This window comes from Ictalurus furcatus, chromosome 16, assembly GCF_023375685.1.
Source record: "Ictalurus furcatus strain D&B chromosome 16, Billie_1.0, whole genome shotgun sequence".
Lineage (NCBI taxonomy): Eukaryota > Metazoa > Chordata > Actinopteri > Siluriformes > Ictaluridae > Ictalurus > Ictalurus furcatus.
Window position 1 is genome coordinate 21,041,402 of NC_071270.1, and position 11,504 is coordinate 21,052,905.

Below are 11,504 nucleotides of genomic sequence, written 5' to 3' on the forward strand. Positions count from 1 at the left end.
ACTAATGGTGCTAAATGTGTACACTTGAGGCGACCAGCCCACTGACAGGGAATGTTACCGTTTACTTCCCTTGTTCTGAGAATGTACGTATGTGACCTGGTTTTATAGATAATTAGATGGTGCTGTGCAGTAGATAAGGGGAGAGTTACATGATGAAAGGCGTGTCAGAAAGGGAAAACAGTCGATTACGGCGTTAACAGGAACCACGACTTGTGTGCGTCAGTAACGGTTTCCTCCTTCATGTGTGCGCGCGGGCTTCAGTAAACCGCACGAGCTCAACGCGTTCACAAGCTCGCGAGAACGAAAGCAGAAAAAATGCGCTTCTCGTTTGGTCTCTTAGCAGGTAAGCGAGCGTTTTCCTTAATAACGACAAGATATTAGTTATTATAGAAGGAAAACATTGGGGTATAAAGTTGTCCCTGAGAACCTTTCAGTCTGGAGCTTATTGAATAGTAAAATGTTAGACTCAATTTATAGGCCTACAGTATTAATACTCAAAGTGAACTCTGGGTAAAAGGTATTGCATTGGCTTTTTTCACTGACTAATAAGTTTGTGATTATAGATTCAAAAAATAAATAAATAAATAAATAAAAAATGCAAATAAGAACAGTTTAAACAAGAACAGTTTACATTGAATATTGCTAAAGTGTGACTGTTGAAAATACTACTTTTCCCCTGTCACTGTTTACTAGCACCCCACTAGTAATCTATCAGAAAGCCTTTATAAGAAGCTTAAAAGTCATTCTGTTCAACTGGAAAAACCTTTATAACAGTTTCTTTACTGCAAAAAAATCAGGACCGATGCCAATCATTTAATGCACATATTTAATAAGGATTTATTTGGCTTGTAAAAGACCTTAATATAAAACAAAACATTAATGCATAGACATAATTTGTTTGAAGAAAAAAAAAAAAACCCTCTTAACTCACAAGGATGAACTCAGTCAGAAATTTCCATCACTCAGGATCAAGCTTAAGTGTTCTTAACTTTACCAATATTCACCCTAAATGTATTAACGTAATCCAGCTATTCAAATATCTGACACATTCGGAAAATAATGCACCATTATATATATATATATATATATATATATATATATATATATATATATATATATATATATATATATATATATATTGGAGCCATTTTGGAATTATTCCTGAAATTTAAACCTACAAAACCCAAACAAGTTACACAGTGTTAGAATGCAGATATGAAACTTTTGTATCAGTGCGCTTTCTATTTTTTATTAAAATTGCAGTTCAATTCATGTTGATATTACTTATACTAGTTTATAAGTTATTGAGTTTATGACCAAACCTGTTCAATTTAACAGTTAATTATTCTTACAACTATAACCTGATACTTGGTTTGAAGCACTAAAAAGTGCTTCTTTGGGATCACACCAGGCTGTTTCACAGACCCTTTGGGGTCCCCACACCCCACTTTGAGAACTATAGAGCTGGAACAGTATATTTTTTGTGGTGTTAAGCCAGGTTTAGACTATTCTGTACAATGTTTGGCACAGCTTTGCTTTTGTAGATATACTCTATATGGCCAGACATTTATGGACACCTGTGCACCTTATGGACCGTAACACTCATACGTGCTTTTTGAGCGTCCCATCCCATTGAGCATGTTATAACCTCCACTCTTCTGGAAAGGCTTTCCACTAGATTTTGGAGTGTGGCTGTGGGGATTCCACCATTCAGCCACAAGAGCATTATATATATATATATATATATATATATATATATATATATATATATATATATATATATATATATAATATTTGCAATATGCCTAACAAGATGCCTAAAGGTTGTGAGTAACAGAAACCATAAGGTGCAGTGAAAGGGAGATTTTATTATTTATTTAGGACTGTAGTTTAATTATCAGTGCTTTTTTGTGCATCCATAAAAAAAAAATTATGCATAAATACTTATAAGTACTATATAATCGATTAATTGAAAAAAAAAATCGGCTGATTAATCGATTATGAAAATATAGAGTAAATTCTATTTTATGTCACGGACAGTTGTGCGGTTGAGGTCAGAGCTCTGTGCAGGTCTCTGTGCAGTTCCTCCACTCCAACCTTGACAAACCATGTCTTCATGGAGCTCGTTTGGCGCACAGGGGCCTTGTCATGTTACATCATACAAAGATACCAATCCAACAAGGGCATAGGATGATGCGAAACTCACAGGACAGCTATAGATACGGTAGTGGCAGTGGTGATACATACAGTAAATGAAACATGATGATGGACAGAAAAAGATCCTTATTATACATGAAGCTCACTTTGAAAATGTTACTGTTGACATTTTCTGGGAAAACCCCATGATCGTGTTGATTGATGAGAAAAGCAGAATGTACAGCAGTATATTTATTTACTTGCATGTCTTTAATTAGAGAATCTTCACACATAATCTGTCATGTAGTGCACATCATATCACAGTCTGTTTGAATTTGGCCAAAGTTTTATTGGGATTATCTCATACAGGATGACATATACTAATCTTAAAAAGGTCACTGTAATTGCACAATCCAAAATAATTTCCTGTAACTCTAATGATCTCCATCTATTAAGGTCTGGTGCTAAGTGTAGGATGTGTAACAAATCTACCACCAACTTCCAGTACAATCTCATTTACACCATCTACCTCAACAAAAGCATCCACTGCAACCTCTATTGCAATTACAACTTCTACTTCCATCCCTACTCAAACCACAAATGATTCAGCATCTACCACGAATAACTACACCACTAAGGCGACAACTGTTGAATCAAACACCACGCAGGCTATAAGTCCAAGCACGTCGACAGAAACGTCCACCAAAACAACTGAAAATGTGACCACCACCAACAGCCCCATTATCACCAACACCAACACAGCCGCCAGCACCACCACCACCAACAGCCCCACTACCACCATCAGCAACACCACCACCAACAGCAACACTACCACCATCACCAACACCACCACCAACAACACCACAGACGCCAGCACCACCACCGACCAGGACTCCACCATCACCATCAGCAACAATACCACCAACACCACCACCAATGCCACCTCCATTACGACAACAGAAAGCCTTACCTTTCAGTCAACATCAGCTGTTTCTTCAACTTCAACAAAAGTCAGTTCTAGTTCAACATCCATCACTTCTTCAGTGAAACCGCCGTCCCCCACTCCAACCATTCAGAGGACAACACTATCAGATGCAACAGGAAAACCGATATCATCCACAGTGCAGACCAGTACATCAAAAGTCTCAAACATTGCCAATCCCATCAAAGCCCTGAGTTCAGGTAAAACATATTTTAAATTGCTCAGCTTCATATCTGGTGCATGTACTTTGATGAATTGGCAGAAATTTTTTTGTCATAGCAATAAAATAAGATTATAGACGGAAAAGCTATTTTACATGTAACTTTGATATTTCACAGATAACTGTGTGATATGATTTAACCAATCAGTTCATGAGTTTAATCAGTCAGAACTTATGATCTCAAAGGTCGAATGAGATGAATTTATTACGTATATAATAAATGTGAGCAAAGACGGCTGTGAAAAATTGTCTTTATTGTTTAACCATTTGATCATTTGTTAAGAAAATTCACAATAAATACTCCACTCTAATGGATATCAAACAATTACAAACAACACACAGGTTTATAAAAAAATATTTGTTAAATATAGGTGTGCAACAATTATTGGCACCCTTTTAGTCAATACTTTGTGTTACTGCCCTTTGCCAAGATAACAGCTCTGAGTCTTCTCCTATAATGCCTGATGAAGTTGGAGAATACATGGCAAGGGATCTGAGACCATTCCTCCATACCGGATCTCTCCAGATCCTTCAAATTTCGAGGTCCAAACTGGTGGACTCTCCTCTTCAGTTCACCCCACAGGTTTTCTATGGGGTTCAGGTCAGAGGACTGGGATGGCCATGGCAGGACCTTGATTTTGTGGTCAGTAAACCATTGTGTTGATTTTGATGTATGTTTTGGATCATTGTCCTGCTGGAAGATCCAACCACGGCCCATTTTAAGCTTTCTGACAGAGGCAGTCAGGTTTTCATTTAATATCTTCTGATATTTGATAGAGTTCATGATGCCATGTATCCTAACAAAATGTCCAGGTCCACTGGCAGAAAAACAGCCCCAAAACATTAAATAGCCACCACCATATTTAACCGTGGGCATGAGGTACTTTTCCATATAGCTCTGTGTACGCTAAAACCACCTCTGGTGTTTATTGCCAAAAAGCTCTATTTTGGTTTCATCTGACCATAGAACCCGATCCCATTTGAGGTTCCAGTAGTGTCTGTCAAACTGAAGACACTTGAGTTTGTTTTTGGATAAGAGTAGAGGCTTTTCTCTTGAAACCCTTCTAAACAACTTGTGGTGATGTACATGGCTTCGGATTGTAGTTTCGGAGACTTTCTGACCCCAAGACGCAACTAACTTCTGCAATTCTCCAGCTGTGATAATTGGAGATTTTTTGGGCACTCGAACCATCGTCTTCACAGTGTGTTGAGACGATATAGACACACGTCCAATTCCAGGTTGATTCATAACATTTCCAGTTGGCTGGAACTTCTTAATTATTGCCCTGATGGTGGAAATGGCCATTTTCAATGCTTCTGTTATCTTCTTATAGCCACTTCCCATTTTGTGAAGCTCAACAACCTTTTGCCACACATTCAATTCAATTCCATACAATTTTATAAGTATAGCACTTTTAACAATTTACATTGTCTCAAAGCAACTTTACAGAAATATATGAATTCAGAATATAAATTTTAAATTTATGAAATTGTCCCTAATAAGCAAGCCGGAAGCTACGGTGGCAAGGAAGAACTCCCGAGACGATATAAGGAAGAAACCTTGAAAGGAACCAGACTCATCTGGGTGACACAAGATAGTGCAATTATAAATAAATAAATCCCTTCTATAAATGTCCTAATACGACATGCTCAGATATTGCAGTTGTGTAACCAAGAAAATTCATTACAGTTTTTACATGAAGTCGGTTTTTTTGAACTACTCCACTGTTCACTGATGGAGACTTCAGTGCAAAACTGTTTGTGGCAATTGCAGTGCTGAGGGTATAATAGCAATTTGTAGTCCTGGCCATCATAAGCATAACTGTTCACATGAATTGAGGTCCAAAGCCATCCCCATGGTCTTCAAGTGGTACCATCCTCAGCAATCCCAGTGATCTTTATCTATCTTTAGGCTACAGCATGTGGGGTCATCCTCAGCAGCAGCATGTGACTTCCAACTGATGAGAACTCCAACCAGAAGTAGGGCATCAGGATGGATCAGGCAGGTCTGGAGAGCAGAAGGGGTCAGGATCACTGGTATCTCAGGAGTATCATGTGTAGCTCGACAGAAGGAGAGCGGGAGAGGGAAAGAGAGGGAGAGATTATTAGGTATGCTTATTGTCCCGCAATGGTTAAGGATAATGTACTTTGTGTGAGTGCAAGCAGGGACTCCGGCAAGACTAGCTATGACAGCATAACTAAAAGGGAGAGCCAGAACGCAAGACAGAAATGAGGGCACCCTGGGACATAAAGCCACTTCACCGTCAACAAACCAGGGTGAACGTGTGAAAATGGGGGCGACAGCATTCAAAAATCCCAGTTCACCACCACACTCTATGCCTATGAGCCCTCTAGATCTGCTCCCTTATCTAAGAAAAAAAAACTATTCACAAAAAGTTTGGCTAAAAAATATGTTTTCAGCCTGGACTTAAACACTGAGACTGTGTCTTAGTCCCGAACACTAATTGGAAGGCAGTTCCATAACTGTGGGGCTTTGTAAGAGAAAGATCTTCCCCCTGCTGTAGCCTTCACTATTCGAGGTACCAACAAATAGCCTGCACCTTTTGATCTAAGTAGGCGTGGCAGATCATAAAAGACCAAAAGTTTGCTCAGGTACTGTGGTGCGAGACCATTCAGTGCTTTATAGGTCAGTAGTAGTATTCTATAATCAGTGCAAAATTTTACTGGGAGCCAATGCATTGTGGATACGATAGGGGTGATGTGGTCATATCTTCTAGTTCTAGTGAGGACTCTTGCAGCTGCATTCTGGACTAACTGGAGCTTGTTTATGCTCCTACTGGAACATTCAGACAGTAAGGCATTACAATAATCCAAACTAGAGGTGACGAAAGCATGAACTAATTTTCATGTAGTGACATTATATTTCTTATCTTAGCAACATTTCTGAGATGAAAGAAGGCTATCCTAGTAATATTATCAACATGAGCATCAAATGAAAGACTGGAGTCAATAATCACACCAATTTCTTTTAGTGCTGAACATGATGAAACAGAAAGGCCATCCAGAGTTACTATGTAATCAGAAAGCTTACCTTTAGTTACATGTGGTCCTAGTAGAAGTACTTCTGTCTTGTCAGCATTAAGTAAAAGGAAGTTAATAAGCATCTAGTGTCTAATGTCCACATTCCTCAACTTGGTCTTACCCATTGTTATGAATGACTAAGGGGATTTGGCCTATGTGTTACTTCATATTTATACCCCTGTGAAACAGGAAGTCATGGTTGAGTTTCCTGTTCATAGTCACCCAGGTGTAATATATATATTTTTTTTAAATATCAGTGGGAATATACTTCAAATATATTTTTCTCACATGAATTCATAGCCAATAATTATTGCACACCTATAGTTCACAAAGATATATATATATATATTTTATAAACCTGTGTTTTATTTGCAATTGTTTGATATCCATGAGAGCAGAGTATTTTTGTGAATTTTATGAACAAAATATCATGTTTATCTCTCTCTCTCTCTCTCTCTCTCTCTCTCTCTATATATATATATATATATATATATATATATAGGGAAACATCAAACTGACTTCTTTACTCACCTGACCATGAAAAGAAGAATACAGATCCCATAACTGTTACTGGTCAGATTCAATATAGCTGCAGTATGTCACACTGGATCAGCCTTCATGATAGATTGTGTAAAATATTATACATCAACCCTTTGCTGTACTGCCAAATGTTCCCTCTGTTTACAACCCAAATGTTTAAACAACCTAATTAGAACAATTCTATTGTAGTTTAAAAGTAAATAAATAGGAAAATAAATAGGAGACTTACTCATCCATTTCCAACATTCAAAAGTGCAAAGTCCAACTTTTACAGTGTGTAAAAATTATTCCTCACTCTTTAACCCTTGCCCTAAATATAAAAGGTCACAGTCCTTTTTGCAACAACAATATACAGTACTGGTACTTTGTGCTCTTTTTGTGTCAACGTCCTCATTCAATATTTTTCACAAGAAAATATTGCAAGTGAGAAAGCATCCTGTTACAGGAAATTAATCAACGAAGACCTGATGTGATACCCAAAGTTGATTATTTTCCAATAACAGCATGTCACATGCTAACACTTACGTTATAGCGGCTATAAACAGTCGTTGTGTCACCTGTCTTTTTTTCTCTCTTGAAGCTAAGAAAAAAAAATGCAGATTCTAATGTTACAGAGAAACCAAAAGTTCCTGAAGACTGTTACAAAGACTCCTTCCATAAATGTTAAACAAACATTTTCTCAGGGAAAGCTTCACCAGAGTAACAATTATGCATTTTTCCTAAATAACATTGTTTTTTAAAAACCTGTTTATTATTAGGCTTAAATTACATGGAGTGTCCACTCTACAAGCCCCTATGAATTAACTTTTACATTAGAAGCGATGTAAATTTATTAGAATGAGCTATTATTATTATTGTTATTATTATTATTATTATTATTATTATTAGTAGTAGTAGTAGTAGTAATAATAATCATCATCATAATCATCAACCTGTAATTAGCCTTACAGTTAACACTATAGTCAGAGCTGCTGTTACAGAAAATTAATCAACAAAATCTGACCAATCAGATTTGAGTGATATAAAATGAGTAAAACCCATATCAAAAAAAGAAACAAATATCCTCCAGTTATGTGTTTGTATTGTAATTAATGAATTAAAAAGTGTAACCTGGTAACTGACCAGTGTGTACTACTGGGAGTAATGTTGACCATTTAAGAGACTGTGCTTCCTCCACAGTGAGCATCGCCGCCATCGTCATTGGGTTCATTGTCCTTGTGATATTTTTACTGGGCGGAGCATATTACTTCAAAATAAAGTAAGTAAATAAAGTGGTTTCAACCTGAATGGTCATATAATTGAAAGTTTAGGTATAATGTAATGTAGTATTGACTTGTTCCTGTTATTACTGTAGTGTAGTTTTGATTACATTTTTATGCATTCATTTGCAAGTCATAAAATCAAGACTTGGTACTATATATAGCTAGAGAACAAGGAATAACTGGGTTATGAAGTCAATGATTAACCTGTGGTGCCTATGTGTGTGTGACAGGCGTCCTTCCTATGGCCGTCTCCTGGATGACACAGAACAAGTGGGCAATTTCTTCAACCCCATATTTGATGGCTAATTGCTATGTAAGATGTTCTAGTATTGATCCTTTTCAGAGGGCAGGATTTGAACGATTGGCCTGATGTGGCTTTGAACAAATAGACAGTGACTAACCTGATGATCAACGTAAGCGCTTTCAGTGAACTCATGATCTGATAATCTGAGCAAGTTACATAGGCCTGCAACACTGTTAATGTGATGTTGTTATAAATGAGTAATTTTATGTGACATATGATTAAAGGTAGTTGAGGTATTAAATATTAAATCGTAGATAGATATACAGTGCCCTCCAACAATACTGGCACCCTTGGTAAATATGAACAAAGAAGGAAGTCTTTATTGTTTAACTTTAGGTATATGACAGTTCAGTGAAATGAGGAATATTGTTTCTCTTATAACTTTAATATTAATTTATAGATAATTTTGGACATTTACAAACATGGTTTAAGTCTTCTATGAGGAATTGTTTTGGTTTCTAGTAGTGCAGCAGAAGAGTCTTTTGAATACTGACTTAAGACTTATGGTAATAGTCTTTTAATTGATAGCAAGAATGTCAGTGTTGGATGATATTATATTGATATCGCAATAAATTGTTATGATACAGTATAAGTATCCCAGATGTAAATACTTCTACACCACTGGCCAATGTCACAGTTATAGTAACAAAACCTTTTCACCAGTTGAATTATAGTTTGCTTTGTCCATCTGACCTCTTGATAACTATTACATTTTTGTAAATGTTAAAATTGTATTTTACTTTGGAACCACTGTTTTGCTGGTGGCAAACAAAAAAAGAGAAACAAAATAATGTGATACACTTGATTTCAAGTATGATTGTGTGGCCATATTGTCCATCTACAATCATTATATTATCTGTGTTTTAATGTTTGTATATCTCTGATATGTTACTTTGAATACATTTTCTGTACCTTATTAATTAAACCTCATTTCCTCAACCTTTCTCTCTGAAATCCAACTAGAACAGCTACCTCTCATTGTTCTTTTCTCAACTTGCTCATAATCATAGCTTTACCTTATATTTTCCCGCCGAACATTCAGCAGTCTGTTGCCTGTGTTACTCAGCATTCGAGAATCATTTTACGCCTTTAAAATAACGAACAGATCAGAGTTTTATTCGCTTGTCAAGATAATAATAATAGGTATTAACGGGTAGCATGCAATTACATATGGAAATGACCAAGGGTGTAATTAGAGCCCAAAATAAAGAGCTAAACCAGAGGAGGAGATTGAGTTACAACATCTGGCTGCTTGATTGACATGATGTTGGTTGTTATATTACTGCATTAGCTTAGTAGTGTGAGAGAACAATTATTTTAGCTGAGATGAAAGTGTCTGGTGATCGTGTTCCACTCACCACTAAAACTAGACTGTAGTGTTTCCTGATTCATGCCAAATCTACTTCCTGCTTCTGTTTTTGACCTCATTTTGCTCTCCGCATTAGACCACAATATTTTGTCAACAGGTCCTTGTAGCTTAGGCAATATGTCGTGTAGAATGTGACAATATATTTGTGATGCCCTGAGAAAACCCTTCACATGGTAAAATGTTGACATTTTCTACTATATATAGTTATGCACTTTCCTGAATCAACCACAAGTAAAGTTTTAGCATTTTAAATTCTGGCTCCACCCAAAAGGGAAAATGGAGACTGCAGCACAGGAGCATCATAGACATAGTGACAGCTAGCATCTGATTACAAACAGAACTGCTTAGCTGTATGTCTGTTTCACTATGACATGTACTGTAGGTCTCCAGCAAATTGGATCAAAGCCTGACATTCACTGTGTGAGTAAATAACACTTAGCTATAGCAAGGTTTTACTACCATGTTTGTTTAACTAGCTCCTTAAACAACATGATCTTTGTGGGCAGATGCCTAACAAAAGGTTAAAATCTCTTTGGTGAAATATAAAATGCAATTTTAGCCAAAACCTGTTTTGTTTAGTTTTTTTTTAAATCATCTTTGGCTGTTTGTGAAAATTCAGCAGCATATGACGGGTTTTCCAAGGCTGCCATATGTATTATTATTCTGATCTGTTCTAAACAGCAGTTGGGGCATTGGACCATAAAGCAATTCATTAGAACTGTAAATCTGTTTGAGCTAAATGAAAGTTAATTGTGCCATGCATTTCCTGTATGAAACACAGGATGTGGGCCGTTTGGAGGTGCAGCAGGCCGCCTCACATTTCCAGTTTCTATACGTGTGACTTTCTGTGCAGGTTCTCCATGTGTCTATGTGGGGTTCCTCTCAGCTTCTAGATGTGAATTTGTGTGTACTGTAAATGTGTGTGTGCACATGGAGCCCTGTGATGGACTGGCATCGCATTCAATGTGTGTTCGTACCTTGCACACCATGTTCTAGGATAAACTCCGGATCCACCGCAACCCTATTCAGGATAATTACTGAAAACGGATGAATTCCTTGCCACACTGTAGGCGTTTTGTGTTTTAAATGTAGTTTTTCTCTATAACAGGTTTGTTTTCCTGATCATCGAATGTCGCCCACTGAAAGGTGCATGACGTTGTTAAAGGGCTCTTGTTTGCTTTTGCTGCTCACACAAAGAGCTAATGAAAGGATGCTGAAGTGGGTAAGAGCTAATGAGTGGGTGCTGAAGAGAAAGGCCCTGATAACCATAATGATGACACACTTGGTTGTTCTTCCTGTAACATTGCTGCTCATGCTGCTACTCCTCTAACAGTGTGTGTGGTAAACGATGACAAGGATGGCACTGATTTAAGAAGATAACCGAAAGGATAATTATACAAGAAAATATCCTGTTTGACTTTAGGTCATTGTAAATAAGAAGCAATATGGAGCATCTCAGCAAAATCTTTGTAAAAAGAGAAAATGTGAAGAAATACACTATGTACACTGTGCAGCATAACCAAAAATCAGTTTCACTTCCAGTAAAGTCAGTAACCTAGTTTAACCAAGAGATGTCAGTAGTTCCTTTTTAAGTGAGTTTGTGGTTCCTCTTCTGCTCAACATCATCTACTAACAGAAATGCCAATCTG

General features: G+C 37.0%; 1 protein-coding gene across 1 annotated transcript; it reads left to right on the top strand.

Moving 5' to 3' along the window:
• Positions 1-235: 235 nt before the first annotated feature.
• parm1 (prostate androgen-regulated mucin-like protein 1) lies at positions 236-9,423 on the top strand. Its single transcript, XM_053645562.1, has 4 exons — positions 236-343; positions 2,593-3,318; positions 8,100-8,178; positions 8,413-9,423. Exons 1-4 carry the CDS (start codon positions 316-318, stop codon positions 8,486-8,488), a joined length of 909 nt encoding a protein of 302 aa, XP_053501537.1. The 5' UTR covers positions 236-315; the 3' UTR covers positions 8,489-9,423.
• Positions 9,424-11,504: the final 2,081 nt, after the last annotated feature.

Excerpts from the sequence above, each read along its gene's own strand:
- parm1 (XM_053645562.1), top strand. The coding sequence starts at position 316 with ATGCGCTTCTCGTTTGGTCTCTTAGCAG. Across the intron at positions 344-2,592 it reads CTCGTTTGGTCTCTTAGCAG|GTCTGGTGCTAAGTGTAGGA; the intron begins GTAAGCGAGCGT and ends CCATCTATTAAG. Across the intron at positions 8,179-8,412 it reads GCATATTACTTCAAAATAAA|GCGTCCTTCCTATGGCCGTC; the intron begins GTAAGTAAATAA and ends TGTGTGTGACAG.